The sequence below is a fragment of the Vulpes vulpes genome, chromosome 1 (assembly GCF_048418805.1).
Source record: "Vulpes vulpes isolate BD-2025 chromosome 1, VulVul3, whole genome shotgun sequence".
Lineage (NCBI taxonomy): Eukaryota > Metazoa > Chordata > Mammalia > Carnivora > Canidae > Vulpes > Vulpes vulpes.
In genome coordinates, this window is record NC_132780.1 from 9,686,441 (window position 1) to 9,713,987 (window position 27,547).

At 51.7% G+C, this 27,547-nt stretch overlaps 2 protein-coding genes across 3 annotated transcripts; both read right to left on the minus strand.

Annotated features, from left to right (window-relative positions):
• Positions 1-26: 26 nt before the first annotated feature.
• On the minus strand, positions 27-3,512 carry LOC112928293 (cytochrome P450 2F2-like). Of its 2 annotated transcripts, XM_072753183.1 has the most exons (9): positions 3,140-3,328; positions 2,430-2,592; positions 1,948-2,097; positions 1,509-1,669; positions 1,230-1,406; positions 1,003-1,144; positions 713-900; positions 367-508; positions 27-286 (listed from the first exon to the last, which is right to left on the minus strand). In XM_072753183.1, the coding sequence occupies exons 1-9, from the start codon at positions 3,320-3,322 to the stop codon at positions 105-107; spliced, it is 1,488 nt and encodes a 495-aa protein (XP_072609284.1). In that variant the 5' UTR covers positions 3,323-3,328; the 3' UTR covers positions 27-104. The 2 variants fall into 2 exon arrangements, with proteins under 2 accessions (XP_072609284.1, XP_072609291.1); XM_072753190.1 differs by lacking the exon at positions 1,948-2,097 and having other exon boundaries at positions 3,140-3,512.
• Positions 3,513-6,725: 3,213 nt separating this feature from the next.
• On the minus strand, positions 6,726-19,250 carry LOC112928356 (cytochrome P450 2F5). Its single transcript, XM_072753203.1, has 10 exons — positions 19,113-19,250; positions 17,941-18,132; positions 17,684-17,846; positions 14,841-14,990; positions 11,827-11,987; positions 11,305-11,481; positions 10,740-10,881; positions 9,730-9,917; positions 8,992-9,133; positions 6,726-7,187 (listed from the first exon to the last, which is right to left on the minus strand). The coding sequence occupies exons 2-10, from the start codon at positions 18,109-18,111 to the stop codon at positions 7,006-7,008; spliced, it is 1,476 nt and encodes a 491-aa protein (XP_072609304.1). The 5' UTR covers positions 18,112-18,132; positions 19,113-19,250; the 3' UTR covers positions 6,726-7,005.
• Between the last annotated feature and the right edge of the window lie 8,297 nt (positions 19,251-27,547).

Genomic DNA, 27,547 nt, shown 5'->3' on the forward strand with positions numbered 1-27,547 from the left:
ACTTACTGTAAGGAGACCCGTCCATCTGCAGTTAAGGGCCTTTATTGACCAGAGGGGGTAAGGAGGTCTGGGAGCCAGTGAACAGAGGGCAGCTAAGCCTGCCCTCAGCGGGCCACCAGACGGAGCTGGAAGGCTGGGGGGATGTTGCCCAGGCCAGTGCACTGTGGGCTGAGGTCGATGTTGGCAGGGTTCCCCACTGGGAGCAAACAGAACTGCTGCAGGATGGCGGTAAAGAAGAGGAAGATCTCCGATCGCGCCAGGCCTGCTCCCAGGCACATCCTCTTTCCTGAGGACACAGGGATGCAGGGTGGGAACCAGGCAACCTGGGGCCTGCCCAGCCTTGTCCCCTCCCTCCCTGGCCCAGACCTGGGGCAAAGGGCATGAAGGCATCATTGGTCTGAAACTCGCCCTTGTCGTCCAGGAAATTCGTGGGGTTGAAGCAGTCTGGGTCTTTGAATTGGGTGGGGTCCCGATGTGAAGACACAAGCAGAGGAATCACAAAGGTACCCTGGGGGGTGGTGCACAGGGGTTACCCCAAGGACTTGGTTAGCCACTGCCTTTTATCCACCCAAGACCCTGTTTAAAAGCCAGTGGGAAGGTGGGCCTTCTCTCCTCCCACGGTTGTGACTTAGCATTGCACATGCTCAGAGCTGACAGTTTCAATTATAGGTGCTCCCCAGCCCCCCGCAGAATCCCCATGCTGAGTGGGCACCTTGGGCAGGAAGTAGCCATACAGGTGGGTGTCACGCGTGAGGGCACGTGGCAGCCCCAATGGCAGCACACTGATGAAGCGCTGAATCTCATGCAGCACGGCGTTGGTGTAGGGCAGGCGCTCACGGTCCCCCAGCCTTGGGGTGCGCGACCGACCTACCACAGCATCCAGCTCGGCCTGCACTTTGTCTGGGGTGGGCAGAGGGTGTGAGCTGGGTGGGCCCTGGCCCGCAGCCATCCCCAAACGCCAGCCCCGTCACCCCCTAACCGCAGGCTTTCCAGCTCACCGACCTGCCACCTCTGGGTACTTAAGCAGAATGAGGAGCCCGTAGCGCAGAGTGGTGCTTGTGGTCTCTGTGCCACCGAAGAAAAGGTTGTGCGTCGTCATTACCAGCGTCTCTTTCTGGAAATGGCTCTCAGGGTCATTCTGCTCCTGTGGACAGAGATGGGTGCTGTGGCGTGCCGGGCTCTTCCTGGTGGGCAGCGTGGGTAGAGTTTAGGGTCGCAGGGGCCTGAACCTTATCCATCTGATCGAGGAAGCAGTCGATGAAGTCGCGGGGCTTCCCAGGCTGCCGCGTCTGCTGGTGCCGCTGGATTTGCTCAGAGATGAAGACCCGAAGCTCCGTGAAGTTTTGAAAGATTCGGTGGTGTGGGCCCGGGAGCCAGTCAAGGAGGGAGGGGAAAACGTTGTACATCTAGGGGGACACGACCTAATGATCCAAGGTCGGTAGGTCTATGTACTCTGGGTTTGGCATGGGTCGGGCACAGGAGGGAGGGCCTGGGGCTAGCTCTGTCACCTCGCCCCATCTGGAACTCATGATGCGGAAGTTGTCATTGAAGAGGTCCAGGAGTCTCTGGAACTCTGGGTCCTCATAGCCATAGCGGTTCCCAAAGACCACGGAACAGATAACGTTAGATACAGCATTACCTAGTAGCCGCCGGGGGTCGAACGGTGCTCCTGGGGGTGGGAACAGCACGGGGTCTTAACGCTGTGGTTTGGCAAATGCCAAGAAAGCAAATGCCTCCCTGCGCCCCGCGCCCCAACTCCCCACTTCTTAAGATTTGGAAGATTTTATTTTTAAGTAATCTCTATACCAAGCCCGGGGCTCGAACCTACAACCCTGATGGAGAGTCGCTTGCTCTACTGACTGAACCAGCCAGGCGCCCCACCCTGCCCCTTCTTGATCATCGGCCACATCCACAAAAGTCCCCGCTCCTTTTCCGACCAGGCCGCACCAGTGGTGGCTTGAAATTCGCCAAGCAGACAAGCCGCCTCCTCCAGGATGCGCTCCTCTATGGTCCGCGTTCCCAGTCCGAACTCCTTAAGTGCTCCCAGTGCAAAATTGCGCAGCGTCCGCCAGCGCAGCCCGTTGGAAAACACGATGCCTGGGGGTGGGGCAGGGGAGGGGCGGGCCGCGGGGTGGGCCACGCCCCACCCGGGAAGCGTCCAGTTGGGGGGCCGGCTTCCTCGCAACCCCTCTACTGCTTTCCAGACTTGATGGTTGCAACCCCAGCCTTCGCGGCCCTACCCACACGTCGGCCTCACCCCTGCAGGTCTTCTTCCGCCCCCACCCCATTCGGGCCCTGCGCTTTAGCTCCGCCCCGCCCCTCGCTCTTTGCCTTCATTGGCCGCTTCATTAGGCCCCGCCCTCCCGGCCCCGCCCCTTATCGCTCGAGCCGGGTGGTCCCGGCCAGCGCTTCCGCCGCCTGCGGCTCACCGTTTCCGTGAGTGAAGCGCTCGAAGACCGCCACGGCCCCGCGGCCGGAGAAGGCGTCCGCCTGCAGCACTAGTGCGTCCCGCAGCGCCGCGTAGCCGCACAGCACCACTGCAGGGCGCGGGCCCAGCCGCACGGTGAACACCGGGCCCCAGCGGCCGGAGAGCTACGCGGAGCCGGGGCTCAGCGCTCCGGGTCGGGGCTCCGGACCTCCCTCTGCAGCCCGGAGCCCCGACCCCAGCTCCCTCATTACCGGCGGAGGAGAGATCAGATCCCCACTTCCTCCCTCCCTCCTTCCTCTGCAGGAGTCCAGGCTCCCAGCTCCCTCTTCTCTCGGGATCTAAACACCAGGTCCCGAGCCCTCCGCACCCTCAGAACTAGGCGTCTGGGCCCTCGGCACTCTCCTCTCCGCTGAACCAGGGGAGCGGACCCTACTTCCCACCCTAGGCTCCTCCTCCCTCAGGACCCGGGAGCGGGGGCGCGGGATGGGGCGGGAGGGAGGGATCCCAGGGCCATTCCGCCAGGCCCACTGTCCTCTCCTCTCTCAAGCAGATGTCCAGGCTCCCAGCTTCCACCTCTAGCCTCCTTTCCTGGGACACAGGCCTCCAAGACCCCTCCACCCTCCTCAGGACTCGGGGGATCAGAGCCCTCAGCTGTCTTCATTCAGAGAACCAGGAGTTCCAGCCCCCTCCCCCCCAAAAAATCAGGGCTACCTCCATGAGCGCACGGTCCAGGCGTCGAGACTCCAGCTGCAGCAAGTTCCCAAGCAGTGGGAGAGGCGTGGGCCCCGGGGGTAGGGCCCCCTGAGTCCGAGTGCCCCGAGCACCCCAACTCCGCCTGGCTAGGGCCAGCAGCAGGAGCAGCAGCAGCAGCAGCAGCAGCGCCGTGAACATCATGACCTCTATCTTCCCTGCCTGCCCTCTTTGCCTTTATTTGATTCCCTTTGGGTCCTTGGGTGGAGCAGGGCGGATACTGGGAGTGGGAGAGGTGGGTGTCGCCAGGCTGCTCATTTTGCAGATTCCCCAACCCAAGGTCTCCACCCAGTCCCCCAGCTCTGTCACTCTTGTGCCAGGCTCAGCCTGCCCTGTTTTTAAAAAAATATATATTTTATTTAAATCCAATTTGCCAACATATATAACACGCAGTGTTCATCTCATTACGTGCCCCCTTTAGTGCCCATCACCCAGTCACCCCATCCCCCCACCTCCCCTTCTGCAACTTTGTGTTTTCCTAGAGTTAGAAGTTTCTCGGGGATCCCTGGGTGGCACAGCGGTTTGGCGCCTGCCTTTGGCCCAGGGCGCGATCCTGAAGACCCGGGATCAAATCCCACGTTGGGCTCCCGGTGCATGGAGCCTGCTTCTCCCTCTGCCTGTGTCTCTGCCTCTCTCTCTCTCTGTGTGTGACTATCATAAATAAATTAAAAGAAAAAAAAAAAAAAAAGAAGTCTCTCGTGGTTTGTCTTCCTCTCTAATTTTTCCCCATTTTTTTTCCCTTTAGGTCCCTTTCACTATTTCTTATATTCCACATATGAGTGAAACCGTATGCTAATTGTCTTTCTCCAATTGACTTATTTCATTCTGCAGAACACCCTCAAGTTCCCGCCACCTTGAAGTAAATGGTAGGTATTCATCCTTTCTGATTCAGTCTGCCCCATTTGTCGACTTTGTTGCACTAGCATCTCCATGTCAATACACCTGACCAACAGGTGCACCCTACTAAGCCTTTGGGTCCTTTGCATCCATCATCCTTGGCCTGTAGGCGTGCATTTATGAATCCCCTGGCCACCTTTGGGCCTGTGACACCCTGAATGCTGTACTCTATACTTTTGATTCCTAAACACATTCCTCACTTCCAATTACACTTCAAAAACACTCCTGTGCCCTGTGTTTGTGATTCCTGGTGGCTCTTGCCTGAGCCTTTGTCACTTTCATGCCCCTGCCCTTGGAACCGTGTATGCTGTACCCGTAAAGTGCTCAGGAAGGCGGCCCACCCTCCTGCAGGCCCCTGCCTGGCCGGATCCAGCCTTCCGCCAGGTGCCTGGCACAGGGCCCAGACCTGGGAAGAGGGTGGGGGCTGCACAGCTTCTAGGGAATGGCCTTGTCCCTGGGAGTGTCTCTCAGGGTCTCTATCTTTATTTCATCTCTCAGTGTCTTCCTATGTGTTTCTTTGTTCATTTCTCTCTCTGTCTCTTTTTAAAAATGTTTTATTTATTTATTCATGAGAGACACACAGAGAGAGGCAGACATAGGCAGAGGGAGAAGCAGGCTCCATGCAGGAAGCCCGATGTAGGACTCAATCCCGGGACCCCAGGATCATGCCCTGAGTCAAAGGCAAACACGCAATTGTTGAGCCACCCAAGCATTCCCCCCCCTTTTATTTTAAGATTTTTATTTATTTACTTGACAGCACAGGCTGGAAGAGGGGGTGGGAGAAATAGACTGCCTGCTGAGCGGAGAGCCTGATGTGGGGCTTGATCCCAGGATCCTGGGATCATGACTTGAGCCGAAGGCAGATGCTCAACCAACTGAGCCACCCAGGAGTCCCTGGTTGTTTTTTAAAAAATGATTCATGTATTTATTTGAGAGGGAGAGAAAGTACGTGCCTGTGAGGAACTGGAAGGGGAGAGGGAGACGAAGAGGGAGAGGGAGAAGCAGAGGCACCCCCACCCCCACCCCCAGGTGCCCCTGTCTCTCCCTTCTTGTCAGTGCCTCCTTGTCTCTCTGTCTCACTTCCAGTTTTTAGTCTTCGGGATCTCTCCTGTCTCTCTCCTTTTTTTTTTTTTTTTTTGTACTTCCATGTATTCCCGTTTGCTGTCTCTTCATCTTTCTTCCTCAGGCCCTCTGAATCTCTCCCTCTCTCTCCACCCCTGCAGCCCTGCAATGGCCCCTGGAGCAGACTCTGGTTGGCCTGTGGTGGGAACAGCATGGGGATTAAGGAGCCAACGCCTGGCGTGGGGACCGCCTATAAGTCTCAGCAGAGCATGTCCCAGCTTCTGGATGGCCTTGGGGAGACCCTGTTTAGGGCAGGATCACGCAGGCCGCCTCCGCCCATGGCTGGGAGGCCACCACCGCTCTGCCTGACTCTGGCTCCATAGAACTTAAGACGCCTATTCGTCTATTCACCTGTTTGTTGAGAAAAGCTGTCAGCAGGATGTCAGGCTGACAAGCCCAGCCCCAGGTTGGGAGGCCCCGTGCCTGGGACTGCTATCCGCACCCCAAAGGGAGTGCGAGACAAAGGAATAGTCTTCCATCTTCTAGTGCCTTACTTCTCTCCATTCATCGTTCTTCCTCTTTGGCCTTCTCTGGCCATTTCTGTTTCTTTCTTTGTCTCTCCTTTCTCTTTTGTCTCCCCATTTCTCCGTCCCTGTACCCCTTTGCTTTCCTCTGCGCCTCTGACTTGTGAGGTGGACGGGAGCAGTGTCAGAGTCTGCATTCTGTTCCCAACCCTGCCCTGCTTCCGGCTGTGTGATCTTGGCCAAGTCCTTTCAGCCCTCTGAGTTTCTAAACGTGTGTAATGCTGCTTTGTCCTATAGGGAGCTTTATTCTTTTTTAATTTCTATTTTTCTAATGTTATGTATTTATTCATGAGAGACACAGGCAGAGACATAGGCCGAGGGAGAAGCAGACTCACCGTGGGAACCCAATATGGAACTTGATCCCAGGACTGTGGGATCATGATCCGAGCCAAAGGCAGACACCCAACCAGAGCCACCCAGGTGTTCCTTATAAGGAGCTTTAAATGGGGGGTGTTTGGAGTGAATGGGAAGCGCTGTGCATTAGTGTTATTTCGCAGTCTCTGTGGCTGTCTCCCAGCTGTCACATTCTCTCTGCTTCCATGTCCATCTTTGCACAGCACCCTGCATCTCTTGCAGACCTATTCTGTCTACCTCTGGGCTTTTTCTCTGCTTCTGTGTCATCAGGCCCTCACAGCCCTTACCCCAGGAAACAATGTCTCCCAGTTTCTAGCCCTCTAGGGGTTGGGAGTAAGACTGATCAGTACAGTGACTCCTTTCTCTGCAGCCAGACATCCCTTCTCCTGATCCGGGGGTGGGGTGGGGTGGGGTGTCCTCCTCCCTGTCATTCAGCCCAGGCAGGTTTGAATCTTTTTTTTTTTTTTTTTAATTTTTAAAAGATTTCATTTATTCATGAGAGACACAGAAAACAGAGGCAGAGACACAGGCAGAGGGAGAAGCAGGCTCCATGCAGGGACCCCGATGTGGGACTTGATCCCGGGACCCCTGGACCACGACCTGAGCCAAAGGCAGACGCTCAACCACTGAGCCGCCCAGGCGTCCTAGGTTTGAATCTTTCATAAAGACACTTTATTAGAAAATGACACAAATAGCGCCCCCCCCCCCCAAGGGCGCCCAGTAGAACGAGGCGAGCTCTCCTCCTTTCCCCTTGCGTTTCTCCGTTTCTGGGGGCGCAGAGCAGGTCAAGATGGGGGATGGAGGATGGCGGGGGCGGCAGGCACGGGGGCGGGGAAGCGGGTGTGTGCGCGAGAGGGGCGGGGGCACAGGGTGACGGGCGGGGGGATCCACCCCGCACAAGGCGGGCCTCCCCGGGAAGGGCGGCGGGGGTCAGCGCGTGCGCAGGCGCAGCTGGAAAGGCCGCGGGAGGTTGCCGAGCCCGGAGCTGAGCGGCGTCAGGTCGATGTCCTCGGGCGCCCCCAGCGGCTGCAGCGAGAAGCTCTGCAGGATGGCGGTGAGGTAGAGGAAGAGCTCCATGCGCGCCAGCGACTCGCCCAGGCACAGCCGGCGACCTGCGGGGTGCGGAGGAGCGGCCAGGTAAAGACGGGGTGAGCGGCTCCAGTCCCGGACTCTCGGAAAAAACTGTTTGGGTCACAGAACCACTCATCTAAAGGTCTGGGAAAGATGCTTAAGTAAATCCTCCAAGGAGGGTCTGGCCCATACAAGGACAAGTTCATGGGTTCGAATTGCAGCTCTGTCGTTACTAGTTCTGTGACCTTGGGCAAGCCAGTTTCCGAGTATTTAAAATGGGGATGGGGACGCCTGGGTGGCTCAGCGGTTGAGCGTCTGCCTTTGGCCCAGGGCGTGATCCTGGAGACCCGGGATCGAGTCCCACATCGGGCTCCCTGCATGGAGCCTGCTTCTCCCTCTGCCTGTGTCTCTGCCCCCCCCCCGCCCTCTGTGACTCTCATGAATAAATAAATAAATGAAATCTTAAAAATAAAAATAAAATGGGGATGATGGGCAGCCCGGGTGGCTCAGCGGTTTAGCGCCACCTTCAGCCCAGAGTGTGATCCTGGAGACCTAGGATCGAGTCCCACATCGGGCTCCCTACATGGAGCCTGCTTCTCCCTCTGCCTCTCTCTCTCTTTCTGTGTCTCTCATGAACAAATGAAATCTTATTTTTTTTTAAAGATTTTATTTATTTATTCATGAGAGACACAGGGGAAGAGAGAGGCAGAGACACAGGCAGAGGGAGCAGCAGGCTCCATGCAGGGAGCCCCTACGTGGGACTCGATTCCAGGTCGCCAGGATCAGGCCCCGGGCTGAAGGCGGCGCTAAACCACTGAGCCACCCGGGCTGCCCCACAAATAAAATCTTTTTTTTTTTTTTTTAAATTTTTATTTATTTATGATAGTCACAGAGAGACAGAGAGAGAGGCAGAGACACAGGCGAAGCAGGCTCCACGCACCGGGAACCCGACGTGGGATTCGATCCCGGGTCTCCAGGATCGCGCCCTGGGCCAAAGGCAGGCGCCGAACCGCTGCGCCACCCAGGGATCCCTAAAATCTTTTTTAAAAATAAAATGGGGATGATGAAAAATAAAATTTAAAAAATGGGGATGAAAGTAGTGCCTCAGTAATTGTTGTGAATGGTACATACAGGTAAAGAAATGAGAATATGATGCTATGTAGGTCATACTGCGTGTCATATGTTAGTCTAGGCACTATATTGATAGTCATTAATTTAATCCTAATTCCAAGAGGTGGGCTTTATCATTCTCCATTTTATAGATGTGGAAGTTGAGGCTCATAGAGGTGAAGTAACATATTCAAGGCCGTTATAGCTAGGAGATGACAGAGCTAGGGTCTGGCTGGAAAACCCCAACTCTTAGCCACTAATAGCTCTAATAGCTCTTCTTAAAAGTAGCGCCTGGAGCACAGTAGGCAGTATGGTAAGTGGCTTATTATCTCCCCACCCCCACCCCCGCCTCCCGCCTTTTAAATTTCTGCCCCTGGGTTAAACTGGAACGATTTTTTTCCCAGCGGGATCAAGACCACAGGCGTGGAAAACTAGAACTGCTCACCTGCGCCACCCAGTGGGGAGACTGATGGTGACCACTTCCAAGTTGAATTTTTCTTTTTTCCAAGTTGAATTAACATCCTGCCTCCCCACCTCCCTCCGTAAGGATTTTAGCCATTATCTATCAGTCTATATAGGAGCAGAGATGAGAGGGAGAACAAATGTCTCCGCACACCCAAAGCTGAGGATTCGGTGGGATGAAGAAGCGAGAGGGTTTGGAAAGTGGAATTAGGACTGAGGAATGCAGATAGGAATGGGGCCCCAAAGACCCTGACTTGTCGCAATGGCTCTCACCAGCTGAGAAAGGCATGAAGGCAGGGCTCTTCTTGAAAGACTGATTGGCATCCAGAAAATGCTCGGGGTTGAATTCCTGGGGCGTCAGGAACTGGTTGGGGTCATAGTGGACTGTGTTAAGAAGGGTGATGATATCCGTGCCCTGTGTGGGTGGGGAGGAAGGATCAGTACGGTAGAAGATGTAGGAGATTGTCAAGCTGAAATCTCCACCCCACAGGGCTGGAGGTCCCAGGGACTTGATAACGAATGGGGCGTGGAGCATAGGACTCCAGCAGCAATTCAGGAAACGTGTGTCCCTGTCTGGGGTCCCAAGTGATGGGTGCTGGAAGCTGTGTTGACAGGGATGGGAGCTACCTCTCCTTGTCAGAGCAGATTTGGGGTTTCTGGGAATAGGGAGTGTTCTTTCAGAACAGTGTTTAGTAGGCACAGGGGTTCCCCAGGATGAAGTCTTGGGGATGCTGGAGAGAGATCCTGGGAAGTGGAACTGTCATGAGGAAGGGGTCTGGGGTTCAGGTCAGGATCCAGTCCATTATAGTACTGAATAGGGTCCTGGGAAGGGGCTGCGGTTCTGGATTTAAGAGCCTCAGATGTCTGTTCCTAGGGGCATGGGATGCCGATCACTAAGGCCCGGGGTACTGATTGCTAGGGCCTGGGATCCTCCTTGCTAGAGACGAGCATGCCATTCGCAAGTCTGGGATGCCTCTTCCTAGTGCGCCCGTTGCCAGGTGCCCAGCACACCTTGGGTAGCAGGAAGCCGCGAAAGGGTGTGTCCCGAATGACGCGGTGCGGCAAGTTCATGGGGATGACGTCCGCGAAGCGCTGCACCTCGTGGATCACCGCATCCGTGTAAGGCATGGCCGCTCGGTCCTCCAGCGCCGGCAGCCGCGCGCGTCCCACCACGCGGTCGATCTCCTCCTGGACGCGGGCTGCAGGTGGAGGAGGGACGGGGCAGCGCAGTCAAGGGCACCCAAGGGCTCGACTGGGCTGGGGAGAGGCATGTGTGGGCGGGGTCCAGCCAGCGCTTCCCAGTAGCGGCGCCGCCGCTGAGAGGCCGGTGATGGTTAGCGGAAGCCTCGAAGGGGAGGGTTGGTTTGAGAGACGTAGGTGAGGGCGAAAATTTGGTTGGTGCAAGGGCTCCTAGGGGCAGGTTGTGCTGGGGGTGGGGGGCCTAGGGGCTGCCTGGAGTCAGGTCCGGATGGGGCTGCGGGGGAAGCTGAAGGACCAGGTGGGATGGAGGGTGGGTCGAGTGCGTGGGCTCGCGAAAGCCCCGGGAGACTGGGGTGATGCAGGCGGCGTGAACTCCGATAGACTGTGCCGAAGGCCAGGGTTCCACGATCCGGCCACAGGCTGGGTTTGGGGAGCTGGGGTCCCAGAGCATGCTGTGTGGGCGGGTGGTCAGGCTGACGGTTCCTGGCTGGCCCTGCGGCGGAGGCTCGGGCCCAGGCTCTAGCCGACTGTGATCGGGGCTCGAGGCTGGATGCGTGCTGTGTGGACCCGGTCAGAGGTGGGCCGCAAAGCAAGACCACGAGGGCGGGGTGCGGGTTCCCGCAGGCTGTGCGGGCCACGGGAGGGGGCTTGGGAGTTTGGCTGGGGGTCTCAGGCTACCCAGGAGGCCTGGGCTAAGTGGCATGCGGGGCGGGGCCGTGCTCTTTGGTTGTGGGCAGGGCTTAGAGGTAGGTGAGTGCCAAGCAGGTGTGCCCCGCGGCGCTGGGTGCAGGATCTCCGGGTCAGGCTTGGGGCGCGCGCACCTTGCACTTTCGGGTACTTCATGAGCACAAGGAAGGCGTGGCGCAGCGTGGTGCCCACGGTCTCGGTGCCACCGAAGATCAGGTTATGTGTGGTCATCAGCAGGGTATCCATGTAGAAGTGGCTGTGCGGGTCCTGCTTCTCCTGCGGGGGGAGAGGAGTGGGGGTCTGAGCCCTGAGAGATCCCGCCCGGACGCTGACCCCAGGCTGGGAGTCTGTGCGACCCGCTTCCCACAGCCCTGCACGACACCTGCTGGGTCTCACTTCAGTCCCTCCTCGGTTTAACTTTGTTTCCTCGGGGAAGCTGGGGAGCGCGGAAGGGCTGGGTAGAGGCACTCCTAGCCGCCAGGCCCACAATTAACAGATCCTTAAGGACTTCTTAATGAGCTGTTAATTGGCAGTGGCCCCCAGTGGCTCCGGGGCTCCATCCGGGCAGAGCTAAGTGTTTCAACTTCACTCCCCAGATGCAGGGAGATCATTCTCAAACCTGCTCAGCCCGGGATCCGTGTTGGTTTGAGGCGGGGGCGGCAGGTCAGACCAGAGACGACACTTCCAGGCCAGGCTTACTTGTGCCATTTTGTTGAGGAAACAATCAATGAAGTCCCGGGGACAGCTGGGGTCGAGGGAGTCCTGGTGGTCGCGGACGCTGCGGGCGATGAGGTCTTTCATGCACCCAAAGTTCTGGAAAAGGCGCCGGTGTGGCCCAGGTATCCAGTCCAGGAGGCTCGGGAAGATGTTGTACAACTGGGGATGAGGGAGAGTGGGAGGGGCTTGGGGGATCAGGCAAGGTGTGTGTGCGCGTGGCTGCCAGTGAGGGCAGGTGGAGCAGGTGGGCACGGGCGGGATCTTGTGGGTCAGCTGGGTTCCGGAGAGACCGAGGTGGGACGCGGGCTCTGGGCGTCTACGGCAACGTGGTGGGGAGACCGACCTTGGCAGGACCCGGTGGTGCGGCGCGGGGGGCGGAGCCAGACGGGAGGGGGCGGGGCCAGACAGTCCATCACCTCGTCTCCCCGCCCGCTGTTTCCCCTTTCCCGGGACAAGATGAACCCCAACCCCCAACCCCGTCCCGCCAGAGCTAGGCCTCCTGACCTCTCCCCAGGGGCCGCTCATGATTTGGAAGTTGTCATTAATGAGGCGGATAATGGTGAGCAGACGCTCATCATCGTAGTCAAAGCGGCTGCCGAAGATCACCGAGCAGATGATGTTGGACACGGAGCGGCTGAGCACAAACGTGGGGTCGAAGGGCTTGCCTGAGAGCGAGGGGCAGAGTGGGTCAGAGGGTGCATTGGGCAACACACCAGACCCCGTGCGGCAACAGCGCCAGAAGGCACAACACCCCGCCCAAAAATGACAGTGTGACTTGCAGCACAGATGGTCACGGCCGTCTAACATCTAACACCCCAGGTGCTACTGCATGTTAGATGTACTTGGCAACACGCCAGGCAGGACAGAACCCACAACATCCTGTCCTGGTGGACAACACCACTGAACAACAGAACAGACTGTTCTTTACCGTACGACACACAGCACACACCAAACAATGTGCATGCAACATACAACACAACATAATATCCCATCAGCACCTGATAACACTACAACCTCACCCAGTAATGGCACAGCAACACAACATCTAACACCCAATGATCTGAAGACTGAACAGATCACAGAAAATAACAAGTTAGTCATTATAACAACAGTCCAGGAAACTGAGTCTGGAATTAGAGAGACATAGTTTGGATTTTGGCTTGGCCTCTCAGTCTCACTGTGGACCTGATGAACTGACTTCCCTTCTCTGAGCCTCATTTTTCCTGTCTGTAAAGTGGGCTTGATGACAGTCTTCTCGTGGAGCTGTTATAAGGAGTCCGTGAAAGTGTGGCTGGCTCGGATACCTGGGTGGCTTAGTGGTTGAGCATCTGCCTTTGGCTCAGGTGGTGGTGATCCCAGGGTCCTGGGATCGAGTCCTGCATCAGGCTCCCCATGGGGAGCCTGCTTCTCCCTCTGCCTGCCTCTGCCTCTCTGTGTCTCTCACGAATAAATAAATAAAGTCTTTTAAAAAGAGAGAGAGAAAGAGAAAGAAAGAAAGAAAGAAAGAAAGAAAGAAAGAAAGAAAGAAGAAAGAAAAAGAAAGAAAGAAAAAGAAAGAAAGAAAGAAAGAAAAAGAAAGAAAAAGAAAGTAGCTGGCTAAGGGCCTGGCTCATCCAGAGCCTGTATAAATCAGGGTGGTGTGATAGACTGAATAATGCCCCCCCCCCCAAATATCCTTGTCCTCAACTCCAAGGACCTGTGAACACGTGATTAAGTTAAGGATTTTGAGATGGGGAAATTATTATTCGAGTGGGCCTAATGTAATCACAAGGGAGGCAGAAGGGTCTGAGTAACGAAAGGTGATGTGATGGAGAGAAGGAGAGAAGAGAGGGAGAGATTTTGGAAGATGCTATGTTGCTGGCTTTGAAGATGGGGGAAGGGACCACGAGGCAGGGATGCAGAGAGCCTCTTAGAGCCTGGAAAAAACAAGGAAATGGATTCTCCCTTAGATCTTCCAGAAGGAGCCAGCCCTGCCAACCGTTTTAGTTTTATGGACTTCTAGAACTATATGAGAATAAATTTGTGTTGCTTTAAGTCAGTAAGTTTGTAGCTTTTTTTTAAAAAATAGCAGTCTTTGGAAACTAACTTAGGCAGTCATTATTCCTTTATTTATTTATTATTTTAAGATTTTACTTATTTATTCATTAGAGACCCAGAGAGGGAGAGATTGAGAGGCAGAGACACAGGCAGAGGGAGAAGCAGGCTCCTCGCAGGGAGCCCAACGTGGGACTCGATCCCGGGTCTCCAGGATCAGGCCCTGGGCTGAAGGTGGCGCTAAACCACTGCGCCACCTGGGCTGCCCTATTCCTTTATTTATATTGTATCATTTAATCCTGCAGCATCGCTGGCCACATTTGCTCCCCCGGCCTCCCAAAGCCAGCAAGATTTGGAGATCAGGGTAGAGAGCTGTTTACCTCTCTGCTTCAGTTTCTTCTCCTGTAACTTGGGGTTTATAAGAGGATCTCCTTCTTAGGTTTGGGTGATTGTTCAAGGAGGTAGTATGCACAAAGTCCTTAGAACAACGCTGGCATATGGTAGGCACCATGTAAGTGTTGGCTATTTCCATTTTTTTAAGTAAGCTCCAAGCCCAGCATGGAGCCCAATGTGGGGCTTGAGCTCATGACCCTGAGATCAAGATCTGAGCTGAGATCAAGAGTTGGATGCTTAATCAACTGGGCCTCAGGTTCATTGCTTGCAATAACTTCCCAGGATTTTGGGGGGAGGTGACATGTGTTCATACATATGAAGAGTTTAGTATAGTGCCTGGTGTCTAGGAAGCGCTCAGTAAATGGGCATTAGTGTGTTGAGGGTGGACCTTAGTGTCAGTAAGACACAGGTTTAAATCTTGGCTCCTCCACTGGCTAGTTTTATTATTTCAAGCCAGTTAGTTGACCTCTCTGTGCCTCAGTTTCCTTATCTGGAAAAAGGATCGCTCAGAGGCTTAAGGGGGTTATGCATGTAAGTGTGCTTAACACAGGGCCCCACAAGTGGAGCATTCTCAAGAGTGTCATCATCATCATCATCATCATCATCATCACCATCCACCACAATGATAACAACTGCATTCAAAATACCACACAGAGGGGGCACCTGAGTGGCTCAGTGGGTTAACTGGTGGACTCTGGGTTTCCACTCAGGTCAGGTCATGATCTCAGGGTAGTGAGATGGAGCCGCGGGTAGATTGCCACACTCAGTAGGGAGTCCGTTTGAAGATTCTCTCCCTTTGCACCTCCCTGCCCACTCTCCCCCCCCCCCCTTCATGATAAATAAATCTTTAAAACAGAATACCTTGCAGAGACAGCACAACAGAGCGGCTACCATATGACCTATCCTGTCGCTATACATCAAGGAACACAGCACCTGAAACCGATCCACCTGCAGGGGTCACCACTCTTATTGCGCGCCAAGTGAGGAGCCTCCAGGAGTTTTGAGTTCATGCCTACGCTATCTGGCAGTCCTGACCACTGAGGAGGATGGATGTGAGTTAGGGGTATCCTACTATGTTCGGGGACCCCAACCTTCAGTTTTCCTTAGCTCTGCCAGCAGGAAGCTGCCTTCCTCCAGGATCCGCTCCTCAATGCTTCTCTTCCCCATCCCGAAGTTCCTCAGAATCTGGACGGAGAACCTCCTCAGGACTTTCCACCGGTCCCCGTTGGAGAAGGCGATGCCTGGGGAGAAAGGGAGGGGCCAACTCAACTGATGACTTGTCCCCAAGACTACTACCATCCAAGTCTCCTTTCCTGATGACTGCTGGGAGAGAGGCTGAGAATTTGGAATCAACCCCCTATGTCCACCCTGGGAAGTTCTACCTAACCCTCCAGCCTGGGTCAAGTGCCACCTCTGAGCTTCCAGAGGGTCCTGGGCTTCCTCACCATGGTCCTGATCACTCTGCCTCTGTTTCCTTCATCACAGACCTGATCTTTCTGAACTATCACCATCTAGCCATGGGGCTATCTCCTTCCCTAAGCTGTGAAGGTGGGGGTGAGAATGGAGGGAGGAAGGGGCTGTCTTGGTCACCACTGTGTCCCTAGCATTGTCCACAGTGTAGGGCTTACCACACCGGAGGTGCTGGTGGTGATTGCTTAAAAATTAATGAAAGCACAAATAAGGGAGAAAAGCAAAGGAAATAAACACTGAGGAACAAGACAGATCCTCTTCGCTTCGTTCCCTGGACTCAGGATCTTTGCACAGTCTGGTCCTTCTTCCAGAACACTCTTCACTCTTTGTCTGCTCCTGACTAGTGATCTTCATCTTTTAGGTCTCAACTTAGAGGTCCCTTTCTCCAGAAAGCTCTTGCTGGCTCTCCCTCCCTGGCTGGCTCAGGTGCTTCCTCTGGGCTCCCACAGTTCCCCTGGCATCCCGCATTCCATTGTATGTGCCATAGTCTGGCGGTGGGGCTAACAGTAGGATAAGGTCTCTGATGTGTTTGTTTCTGATTGCCCTGGAGCAAGCAGAGAACTAGATGCTAAAGAAGAAAAAAACCTCAGTGATTTTCTTGCATTGCCTGCATTATCTCATTGATTTGTAACAGCTTTCTCATGCTAGCGGACTCAGGGTCAGAGAGGGGAAGCCACTTATCCAAAGCTACACAACCAGTAAGCAGCAGACCCTGTTGTTTCTTATCCTCTGTGGTATGTATTGAATTAGATGGTAGCTATTTTTAGTAACAGGTAACGTATGTATCCAGATGTCCTCTGTGTGAAAGTAGCAAGGTGACTTTCTCAAATGCTCTGTGTCCACCTCCTTGCATTTGGTGTACCTGGACAGGTGAGGTCATAAGGTCAAGTCCAGGAAGGGGACATGAAGGTGGAAAGTGTATTCAATACACAATAGGTGGATTTTTGTTTTTAACCAGAGCTCTTGACTTCCAAATCCTGGAGCAGCTGGGACCCATCTAGTGAAGGGGACGGGGGAGCCCTAGGTCTTCTTTAGGGGGAGAAGAATAGTCCAAGGTACAAGTCTCCAGGATCTCCTTTCCAATCAGAGAAACGTTCTGTCAACTTACTCTTTCTTTATCTCCTTTGTCATTTATTGGTCCCTGTCACATGGCTTTCTTTGAATAAAAGATTAATGTTAAAAAAAGAAAGAGGGGATCCCTGGGTGGCTCAGCTCAGTTTAGTGCCTGCCTTTGGCCCAGGGCGTGATCCTGGAGTCCCGGGATCAGGTCCCACATCGGGCTCCCTGCATGGAGCCTGCTTCTCCCTCTGCCTGTGTCTCTGCCTCTCTCTCTCTCTCTCTCTGCCTCTCATGAATAAATAAATAAGATCTTTAAAAATAAATAAATAAAGAAAACCCACAAGACAAGGTGATTTCCAAACCTAAAGAGGACAGGATATTGAGATAGAAGAGGTTTGGGGTTGATATGAGTTGCTGGATGGGTGGATCTGGGTTTGGATCAGGAAAGGGATGACAGTGGGGGATGAGAGGTGATTATGGGACTCATGATAAACTGAGTGAGGTTGCTGATGGGAATGGAGTTGTGTAGATTGGGAAGGAATGGTAGATTGGGGTGGAGTTTGAGCTTGGGCTTGGGTAGATATGTGCCAGGGTTGGTTTTGGTGATGGTAGTTTGATTAGGGTTGAAAATGCAACTGGGAACTGAAAACTTCAATAGTTGATGAAGATAGAATATAGGGCTGCAGAGAAAAGTGATGGTGGAGTTCAGTTTGAAGGGTTAGGATGGGGTTGATAACAGATTTTAATGTGGGTACTGGGAGAGGGTTCATAATGGGAATGGAGGGAGGGAGATGTATCAGTGTTGCAGATAAAGATGAAATTGAAGATGGAATGGGGAACATGGAGGTAGGGTTGATGAGGACCGGGTTGAGGTGGGCAACGTGGGCTGGGCCAGATAATTTGGCCACTTGACTGAGATGGAAATTTGATCATGTGGTTAGGCTGGAGGTAGGGATTGGAATGAGAATGGGATTGGAGTTGGATGGGGATGGGGATGGGGATTGGTATAGAAGTGCATTTCAGGGACGCCTGGGTGGCTCAGCATTTGGGTGGTTGCTTTTGGCTCAGGTTGTGATCCCGGGATCCGGGATTGAGTCCTCCATCGGGCTCCCCACAGGGAGCCTGCTTCTCCCTCTGACTGTGTCTCTGCCTCTCTCATAAATAAACAAATAAATCTTAAAAAAAAAAAAAAAAGAAGTGCATTTCAAGATGGTGGTGGGATGTGGGGATGGAGAAGGTGGAACAGACAGACTCTAGACTAGCGCTGTCTGGCTCCACCCAGCTGGTGTCATCGGTGAGACCAATAGCCCTGAGTATAACTAAAATTGGGAGGACATTCTCCTACTCTTGTCCCTTCCCTCAGTGTAGAATGAGTTGGGGTGGAGAAGATGGGGAGCAGGCTTACCATTGCCCTTAGTGAAGTTGAAAAAGACAGGGTAGTCACCACGGCCACTAAAATCCTCCCCTTGGTCCACAAGGGCCTCCTTCACGGCTTGGTACCCACTGAGGACCACCACGCGTCTCGGCCCCAGGTACACTGTGTACACCGAGCCATACTCCTTGCTCAGCTGGGAGTAGGAAGACAGACGTCACAGGGGTGTTTGGGGCCCTGAGACCCCTCCCCCAGTTCCTCCCCCCTCTTCCAAGCCTAGATCCTTGCACCTTGGTGAGAGAGGTCAGCATGTCTTGGGAGCGAAGCTGCAGCAGGTTTCCCAGGAATGGGAGGGGTCTGGGGCCTGGGGGCAGCTGGCTCTTGCCCCTTGAATTGAGGATCAGGAACAGAAAGGCGAGAGCCAGGAGCCCGAGCAAGATGGCTGTGCTCACACCATCCATGGTGAAAGCAGCTGCAGGTATCTGGGTGTGGGGCAGAAGAGGAGAGGGTGGGATTGGGGAGAGAGTGAGACCCCCTCACTCCACATCTCCTGGGACTTGCCTTCCCCAGGCCCTAGAAGTGATGGCAGGCAAAGAGAAGAAAGGAGGTAGAGAGAGGTAGGGATGGAGAAAGGCCAGGGGATGAGGGGAGGGAAGTGGGGAGGTGGGGAGGGAGAGAGGGAGCGCACACAGAGACAATAGAGGCAGAGACAGTCAAAATACAGAGAGATTGACAGCAAGAGAGACAGCAACAGAATGGAGACAGACGGAGAGACAGAGAGAGACACATGGAGATAATGAGGGATACAGGGAAAACCAAGTGAGTTATCTGAGTATCTATAGATGTCTGCCAGTCATCTAGCTGCCTGCCTGCCTGTCATCATCTGTCATCTATCATGAGACCGAAACTTATGCAGAGACAGTGATAAGAGATACAGACACAGGGGGGCAGAGACAGACAAATGAAAACACAAAGCTAGAGAAAGAAGAGGGAGATAGAGAGACACACACTTCCCGGGAGACATAAAGACAGACACGGAAAGAGAAAGGACAGGAAAGAGAGACAGAGCTGTACTGAGACTGAAGGGGAGAAAGTGACAGAAGAGGGAGATGCACAGACAGACAGACAGACAGGCACATGGAACATTAGACAGAGACGCACAGAGACAGAGAAAGAGGCAGAAGCAGAAGCGGAGGGACGGAGTCCAGAGAGACATACCACCTGCTGGGGAAAGCACAGTCCCTGGAAGTGCCGGCGCTCAGCCCCGCTGAGAGCTCTAGAACGTGGCAGACGAACGAACAGAGAGCCAGGAAAAAACCCAGAAAGACAGGCCCAGAGACCTCGAGACCCCTCGGAAGAGGTGATAGGGAAGATCCCGGCCAGTCTTAGCGACAGGGAGATGAAGCCGGTGACCCCTCTCTTGAGAGCCATCCTCCTCTGTGACCTGCACCAGGTCCTTTACCTGCTGAATTTTGGGGGGCAGCCGAGGTGTGATCTGCTCCAGATCTGTGCCCAGCCGCTCTGGGTATGCCTAGGGGGTGGGGGCTGCTCTTAAATCATCTCTGTCCACACCCCTTGCCCCCCGCCCCTAGGTTTTCCAGTGACTTTTAATCCCTTCCATTTTCTTGCCTTACCTTTCCAGTGGCCCAGGGCTTGGGGCTCGCAGCCAGCTGGAGTGATGCCTCGGTGGGTGCCACCCCTTGGGAGCCCTCCAGTGGCCTCTTTGGGGCTGACCTAATCTCTCCTTTACTGTGATCAATAGTAGCCCTTTGCCCTACAGTAGGGCGAAATCTTTTCCATTTTTTTCTTTAAAGACTTTACTTATTTATTTTGAAGAGAGAGAGAGGGTGCAAGTGGGGAGAGGGGCAGAAGGAGAGGGAGAGGGAGTATCTGAAGCTGGCTTCATGCGGGCTCACACTGGGCCGGATCTCACCACCCCAAGACTGTGACCTGAGCCTAAATCAAGAGTCGGAGGCTTAACCAACTGAGCCACCCAGGTACCCCAAACTTTTCCTTTTTTTGCCATTTGGGGCCCTAGGTCTCATTTTGGGTTGGATCTGGGGTTTCGGGGCTCGGCAGAATGAGCCAGGGATTGGGGCAGGATCTGTTCGGTGTTTTGGGCACTTGGTCTGTTTCTCTGGGTTCAAGTTCTTTCCTGCCCCTGACTGGTCATGTGACCCAGGCAAGTTTCTTTCTGTTCTGGACTGGAGTTCTCCCACTCTCTGGCACCTGTTCACAGCTCTTCTGGCCATCCTCTGTCTCTCACGGTTGGTCTCTGAAATTCTGTGTGTGTCTCACTTTGCTTCTGCTTCTGAATCCTTTGGTCTCTCTTTATGTCTCTCTCATTCTTGCACCCTGTGTGTTTCTGGGTCTCTCATCTCTGTTCTATTTTTTAAAAAATTATTTATTTGACAGAGAGAGAGAGAGAGAACAAGCAGGTGGAACAGCAGAGGCAGAGGGAGAAGCAAGCTCATCCCTGAATGGGGAGTCCGATGTGGGGCTTGATCCTAGGACTCTGGGATCATGACCTGAAAGGCAGATGCTTAACTGACTGAGCCACCCAGGTGCCCCTCTCATCTTTGTTTTGTCTCTAATTCTCTCTGTGATTTTTCTTTTTCTCTCTGCTTCCCTCTCCCTGTAAGTCTTTCTCAGTCACTGTCTCTTCCTTGACCCTCTGGGTATCTTTCTCTTTCTGTCTCTCATGCCTCCATGAATCAGATTGCAGTGGGCAGTGTTGAAGTGGGCTGAGATTGAGGGAGGATTTGGAGGAAGTTGGAGAACAGACCTCAGATTTGTTTGCTTTAAGCTTTTATTTTATTTTAGAGAGAGAGTGAGAGCGGGCCAGGAGGGGCAGAGGGAGTGAGGGAAAAAGAATCCCAAGCAGACTCCACACTTAGCATGGAGCCTGATGTAGGGCTCCATCTCATGACCCTGAGATCATGACCTGAGGCAAAATCAAGAGTGGGGCAATTAACCAACTGAGCCACCCAGGTGCCCCTAAAGATTTTATTTTATTTTTTATTTAAAGATTTTTTAAATTTATTCATTCATGAGAAAGAGAGAGAGAAGCAGAGACACAGGCAGAGGGAGAAGCGGCTCCACGCAGAGAGCCTGATGTGGGACTCGATCCCGGGTCTCCAGGATCACACCCTGGGCTGAAAGCAGGCACCAAACTGCTGAGTCACCCAGGGATCCCAAGATTTTATTTTATTTATTTATTTATTTTTAAATTTTTATTTATTTATGATAGTCACACACACACAGAGAGAGAGAGGCAGACACAGGCAGAGGGAGAAGCAGACTCCATGCACCGGGAGCCCGATGTGGGATTCGATCCCGGGTCTCCAGGATCACGCCCTGGGCCAAAGGCAGGCGCCAAACTGCTGCGCCACCCAGGGATCCCAAGATTTTATTTTAAATCCCGAGATCAAGAGTCTCATGTTCTCCCAATTGAGCCAGTAGGTTTGACCTCATACTTGAATGATTCCCCTGCAGCCTTCTGCCTACACTGTCTCCCCCCACTCTCCTCAGCCCCCACCAGCGGTGCCTGCTCTGGGTTCCTGCCCCAGAAACTGGCAAGGTCAGGAGGGCAGGCTGCAAAACATGGATCTAGGCTAGGACTCCAGTGCTAGGAGTTAGGGTGGGGAAGAGAGCCCCTGAGGTTAAGAGTCTGGGAGGCCAGGTGGTATGTGGGTGCCCCCACAGGTCTGTGGGTATACACAGTGTTTGCCTTTCCCATGAAGATGAGGAAGTGCTTGAAGGTCCTGAGAAACTTGACACCTGAGGTCTCAGGCACATGGCAGGATGGAGGTGGGGCCCATGCTGTTGTTTAAGTTCCAGAGAGGCTGGTTAGGGCAAGCCCTGGAAGAGGGGTGAAGGCTAGATTATGGGATTATATATCTCCAGTTTCCCTTGGCATCTACTCCTACTTCTGGGGCAAGGGGCAGGACTGGATCCATCTGAAGCCTATAAATTACTTTTCCTTGACCCTAAAAGTGAGTTGAGAGGGTCCAGATGGGACTGCCTCACTGGGGAACATGGCACTCATAAGGAGGGATTTTAAGGGGCTTTGAGTTCTTATAGTCTGACTTGCTCTCCTGCTACAGAGAAAATGTGGGATAGGGGGGCTGTGTTGTAGGGTTTCTCAACCCTGGTACTATTGACATTATTTGCTGGATAATTATTTGTGTGTGTGTGTATGTGTAGCGGGGAGCTATCCTGTGCATGGTAGGATGTTTAGCTGTATGTCTGGTCCCTGCCTATCTCTCTGATGCTGAAAGTGAAATTAGAGGTTGACCTACATGCAAGCTAGACGGTTCTAAGAGGTTCCAAAAGTGGCCTCACATTTTGCCTATAAGCCATCCTACAATGAAGGGGGCTCAGAGGAAGGTTACACAGGACTGGTCAATAACTATGATATAGAAGAGCTGTGGCTTAGGGTAATTAATGAGGGAAATTATGTTAAAGTGTTTCAGAAGCCCCTTTTATTATCTGATTAAATCTTTCATGCAGTGGAAAGATACCGAGAAAGATTAAAAAATGGCAAGTATTCGAAGAGTCTTAAAAAATTATAGATTTTGGGATGCCTGGGTGGTTCAGTGCCTAAGCATCTACCTTTGGCTCAAGACATGATCCTAGAGTCCTGGGATCAAGTCCCACATTGGGCTCCCCTCAGGGAGCCTTCTTCTCCCTCTGCCAATGTCTCTGGCTCTGTGTGTCTCATGAATAAATAAATAAATAAATAAATAAATAAATAAATAAATAAATCTTTAAAAAAATAAAAAATTATAAATTTTGAAATACTTTCAGAAGTGCAGAGAAGTTGGAGAGTACAGAAAAGTTTTGCTTACCCTTCATCTAGCTTTCTCTCATGAGAACATATTGCAAAATCATGGTACAGTGAGCAAAATTAAGAAATTAGCATTGATACAATACTACTGACTCAGACTTTATTCAGACTTATCAGTTCTTCCATGAATGTCCATTTTCTATTCCAAGATGTCATCTAGAATTTCACATTGTGTTTAGTTTTCGTGTCTCCTGAGGCTCTTTCAATTTATGAATATTTATAAATTCCCCATTGTATATTCTTAGAATGAGGATTTTTTGAAGTTTATTAAGTAATCTCTATACCAAACATGGGGTTCGAACTGACAACTCCGATATCAAGAGTCACACATCAAAAAAAAAAAAAAAAAAGTCACACATCACACTCCCCTCCCCTGACCGAGCCAGGCAAGTTCTCCCTTAGAATGCTGATTTTTAAAAATTTGGTTTGGGGGTACCTGAGTGGCTCAGTTGGTTAAGCATCCGACTCTTGGTCTCAGCTCAGAACTTGATCTCAGGGTTGTGGGTTCAGGCCCCACATTGAAATTTCCATTTCACTTGGTTTTAGAAGAGGACTTTGAGTCAACTAAGTGCTTATCTCATAACCAAATCCTCTCAACTTCTAATTCATTTGAAAATCCAGAGCTGTGTCCTTTGGGGGGGGTCCCCCTTCCTCGCTCCCTAACACACAGCATCTAGTATGGATGGCATATTGGATGACATTCATGTCAATTCCTCAACCTTTCATGACCCTGAAACTTTAAACAGGTCAGTTAATTTGCTGAATGTGCCACCCATTCTCTCAGAAAGAGCTCGGGGAGATGTTGGGCAGCCTCAAAGCTGCAAAGTCATGAGTTGGAGAGAAAGGAGACTGAAGAGCAGACAGAGGGGTAAAGAATTAGACTAAAAGTTCCAGTAGGGAGTTTTTGCAACTGCTTGGCATGGGCACTGACCAGCAGCCTTTGATAGTAGGTATAACTGCCAGAACCTAGTGGGTGATTGCCAGTGTTAGAGCTGCTGACTGAATAAATGAAGGCACTGATTTCCTGTCACGTGCTTTCTAAGCACTCTAGCTTGGATGTCAAGGAATAGGGAGAGTCTGGGGAGAGATGGCCCAAGGCAGGCTTCATCATCCAGTGGTGGAAGGGAACTCCTCACAGGTCCCAAGCACAGTCGATGAGACTTTTTTCAGAACCTCACACCTGGACAGTATCATTCAGAATTGGAAACCCCGTGGGCTGCTCTGCACAGAAGCCATACTGGCTGCTGTGTGTTGGGGAGTGAGGATGGGGGACCCCCAAAGGACACAGCTCTGGACTTTCAAAGGGATCAGAAATTGAGAGGATTTGCTTATGAGATAAACCTTGTCTAATACCACGTGGAACAAGATTTTAAAAAATCTACACTCTAAGAATATACAATGGTGAAAAGATACTCTCTTTAATAAATGGTGCTAGAAAGACTGGACAGCTGCATGCAAAAGAATGAAACTGGACCACTTTCTTACACCATACATGAAAATTAACTCAAAATGGGTTAAAGACCTAAAATTAAGACCCCAAATCGTAAAACTCTTAGAAGAAAACATAGGCAGCAATTTCTTTGATATCTGCCTTAGCAATATGTTTCTAGATATATCATCTGAGATAAGAGAAACAAAAACAAAAATAAGGGACGCCTGCGTGGCTCAGTGGTTGAGTGTCTGCCTTTGGCTCAGGGCGTGATCCCAGGGTCTAGGGATTGAGTCCCGCATCGGGCTCCCTGTGTGGAGCCTGCTTCTCCCTCTGCCTGTGTCTCTGTCTCTCTCTGTTTCTCATGAATAAATAAATGAAATCTTTAAAAAAAAAGCTAAAATAAACTATTGAGACTATACCAAAATAAAAAGCTTTTGCACAGCAAAGAAAACCATCAACAAAACAAAAAGGCAACCTACTGTATAGGAAAATATATTTTCAAATTATATATCTGATAAGGAGTTAATATAAAAAATATATAAAGTGCTTATACAACTGAATGCTAAAAAAGGAAACAATCTGATAGAAAATGGGTCGAGGACCTGAACAGACATTTTTCCAAAGAATACATCCAGATGGCCAATAGACACATGGAAAGATGCTCAACATCACTCATTATCAGGGAAATGCAAATCAAAACCACAATGAGGGGCACCTGGCTGGATCAGTTGGAAGAACATGTGACTCTTCACCTCAGGGTGGTGAGCCCCACGTTGGGTGCAGAGATTACTGAAATAAAACCTAAAAAAAACATAATAGGTTATCACTTCACACCTTTCAGAATGACTAGTATCAAAAAGATAAGAAATAGGGGCACCTGCGTGGCTCAGTTGGTTAAGTGTCTGCCTCCTGCTCAGGTCGTGATCCTGGGATCCTGGGTTTGAGCCCTGAGTCATCCTGGGATCCTGGCTTTGAGCCCTGAGTCTGGCTTCCTGCTCAGTGGGGAGTCTGCCTCTTCTCCTCTGCCTCTCCCCGCCCTCCACTCAGGTTCAGTCTCTCTCTTTCTCAAAATAAATAAATACTTTTTAAAAAAAAGACAAGAAATAACAAGTGTTGGTGAGGATGTGGAGAAAAAGGAGCCCTCATGTGCCATTGATGAGAATGAAAATTGGTGCAGCCACTGTGGACAACAGTATGGAGGTTGCTCAAAAGATTAAAAATAGAATCGCCATATGATCCATCAGTTCCAGTACCAGGTATTTACCCCACAGAAAATTAAAACACGAATTAAAAAAGATATATATACCCTTGCAGCATTATTTACAATGGCCAACATATGGAAGCAGCCCCAGTGTCCATCAATGGATGAATGGATAAAGAAGATACGGTATATATAAAATGGGATATTAGTCACAAAAAAGAATGGGATCTTGCCATTTGTGACAATATGGATGGACCCAGAGGGTATTATGCTAGCTGAAGTAAGTCAGACAGAAAGACAAATACCATAGGATTTCACTTATATGTGGAATCTAAAAAACACAACAGGGGATCCCTGGGTGGCGCAGCGGTTTAGCGCCTGCCTTTGGCCCAGGGCGTGGTCCTGGAGACCCGGGATCGAATCCCACGTCGGGCTCCCGGCGCATGGAGCCTGCTTCTCCCTCTGCCTATGTCTCTGCCTCTCTCTCTCTCTCTCTGTGTGTGACTATCATAAATAAATAAAAATTAAAAAAAAAAAAAAACACAACAAAGAAACAAAAAAAAAAAAAAGCAGAAACAGACCCATAAAGACAGAGAACTAATGGTTTATAGAGGGAGAAGGGCAAAATGAGAGAGGGGCAGTGGGAGGTACAGGTTTCCAGTTATAAGTCATGGGGATGAAAGGTACAGCATAGGGCATGTAGTCAAAGGTATATTTGTGCTCTGCACTCTTCTGTGCAGAGCAGCCTGCTGGTTTCCAACGCTGAATGGCTCTGTCCAGGTGTGAGGTTCTGGAAAAAAGTCTCATGATAGCATGAGCTACACTTGCGGTGAACATAGCATCACATATAGAGTTGTCCAATCACTATGTTGTATACCTGAACTAATGTAACATTGTGTGTCACCTGTGCTTCAATTAAAAAAATAAAATAATCTGCATGCTGGGTTTAGCTCCACAGACTGCCTTCTCTATTCTTTTTTTTTTATTAAATTTTTTTTGTTAACTTTTTATTTATTTATGATAGTCACAGAGAGAGAGAGAGAGGCAGAGACATAGGCAGAGGGAGAAGCAGGCTCCATGCACTGGGAGCCTGACGTGGGACTCAATCCCGGGTCTCCAGGATCGCGCCCTGGGCCAAAGGCAGGCGCTAAACCGCTGCGCCACCCAGGGATCCCCTTTTTTTTTTTTTTTAAGATTTATTTATTTATTCATGAGAGAGAGAGAGAGAGAGAGAGAGAGAGAGAGAGAGAGGCAGAGACACAGGCAGAGGGAGAAGCAGGCTCCACGCAGGGAGCCCAATGTGGGACTCCATCTCGGGACTCGATCCCGGGACTCCAGGATCACGCCCTGGGCCAAAGGCAGACGCTAAACCGCTGAGCCACCCAGAGATCCCCCGCCTTCCCTATTCTTTAACTCATCTGCATGGTTCACTCCTTCCTTCAGATCTCAAATCAAATTCTCTTCCTCACGGAAACCTTTCCATCCACCTTATGGAAACCAGGCAACTTCATTCCTCTGCAGCTATTAACTGCTGTATCTTCTTGAGGCGCTCACCGCTCCCTGATGTTAGAATATGTGTGTGTGTGTGTGTGTGTGTGTAAGATCCCAGAGGTGAGTGACAGAGCAGGTCAGGAGGACTGTCTCAGTGTCTGCTGGGCTGGCGGTGGCTGCCCACTTCAGATGGGGCACCTGCTCTCAGCCCCCAGTCCCCTCCCAGCCCAAATCACTTGCTGGTGGCCCATCAGGCCCCTTGGGGGCATTTGAGTGTAGGGAATGATAGGTATTAAAGGGTATTAAATGCCAGGCTGAGGAACTCGGACTTTGTTTCCTAGGTCCTGGAACACGGTTGCTGAATGATGAGACCCGTTGCACACAATGTTTGACTCTCGGTTTACTAAAGAAGAATTTAGGAATCTCCTGACTGAGGTCTAAGGCAGAGACCCTCAGGCTGTCTGTGAGAAGAGGAGGAAGGAGATGAGCTTACCAGGGAATAACTGAGTGTGCAACTGGGACAGTCACTCCATCTGAATTGGTCTTCATGATAGAGGACGCCGTCACTTTCCACCTATAGCATTGTACCTCTCTCCTCCTGCCTCTAGTCTCCACCTCCTTGATGGAGTTTAGATCAATCTTCCCCAATATCACCATGTCTTTAGTTCATCCATTAATCAAGTCAACAAACGTTAACCAAACATCAACTAAGCATAAGCACTGGAGATAGAGCAAAGAATAAAACAGACAAAAGTGCCGTGCTCTCAGGGAGTGGACGTTTTAGCCGGGCTACCTCATGTGCGCAGCTGTGGGTGTTTCTCTGGGCTCCATCCCTAGAGGTAGAACTGCTGGCTTGGACTTGGCATTGCCGAATTGCTCTGCAAAGCAGTTGAACTAATGTATACTCCCACCAACAGTGGATAA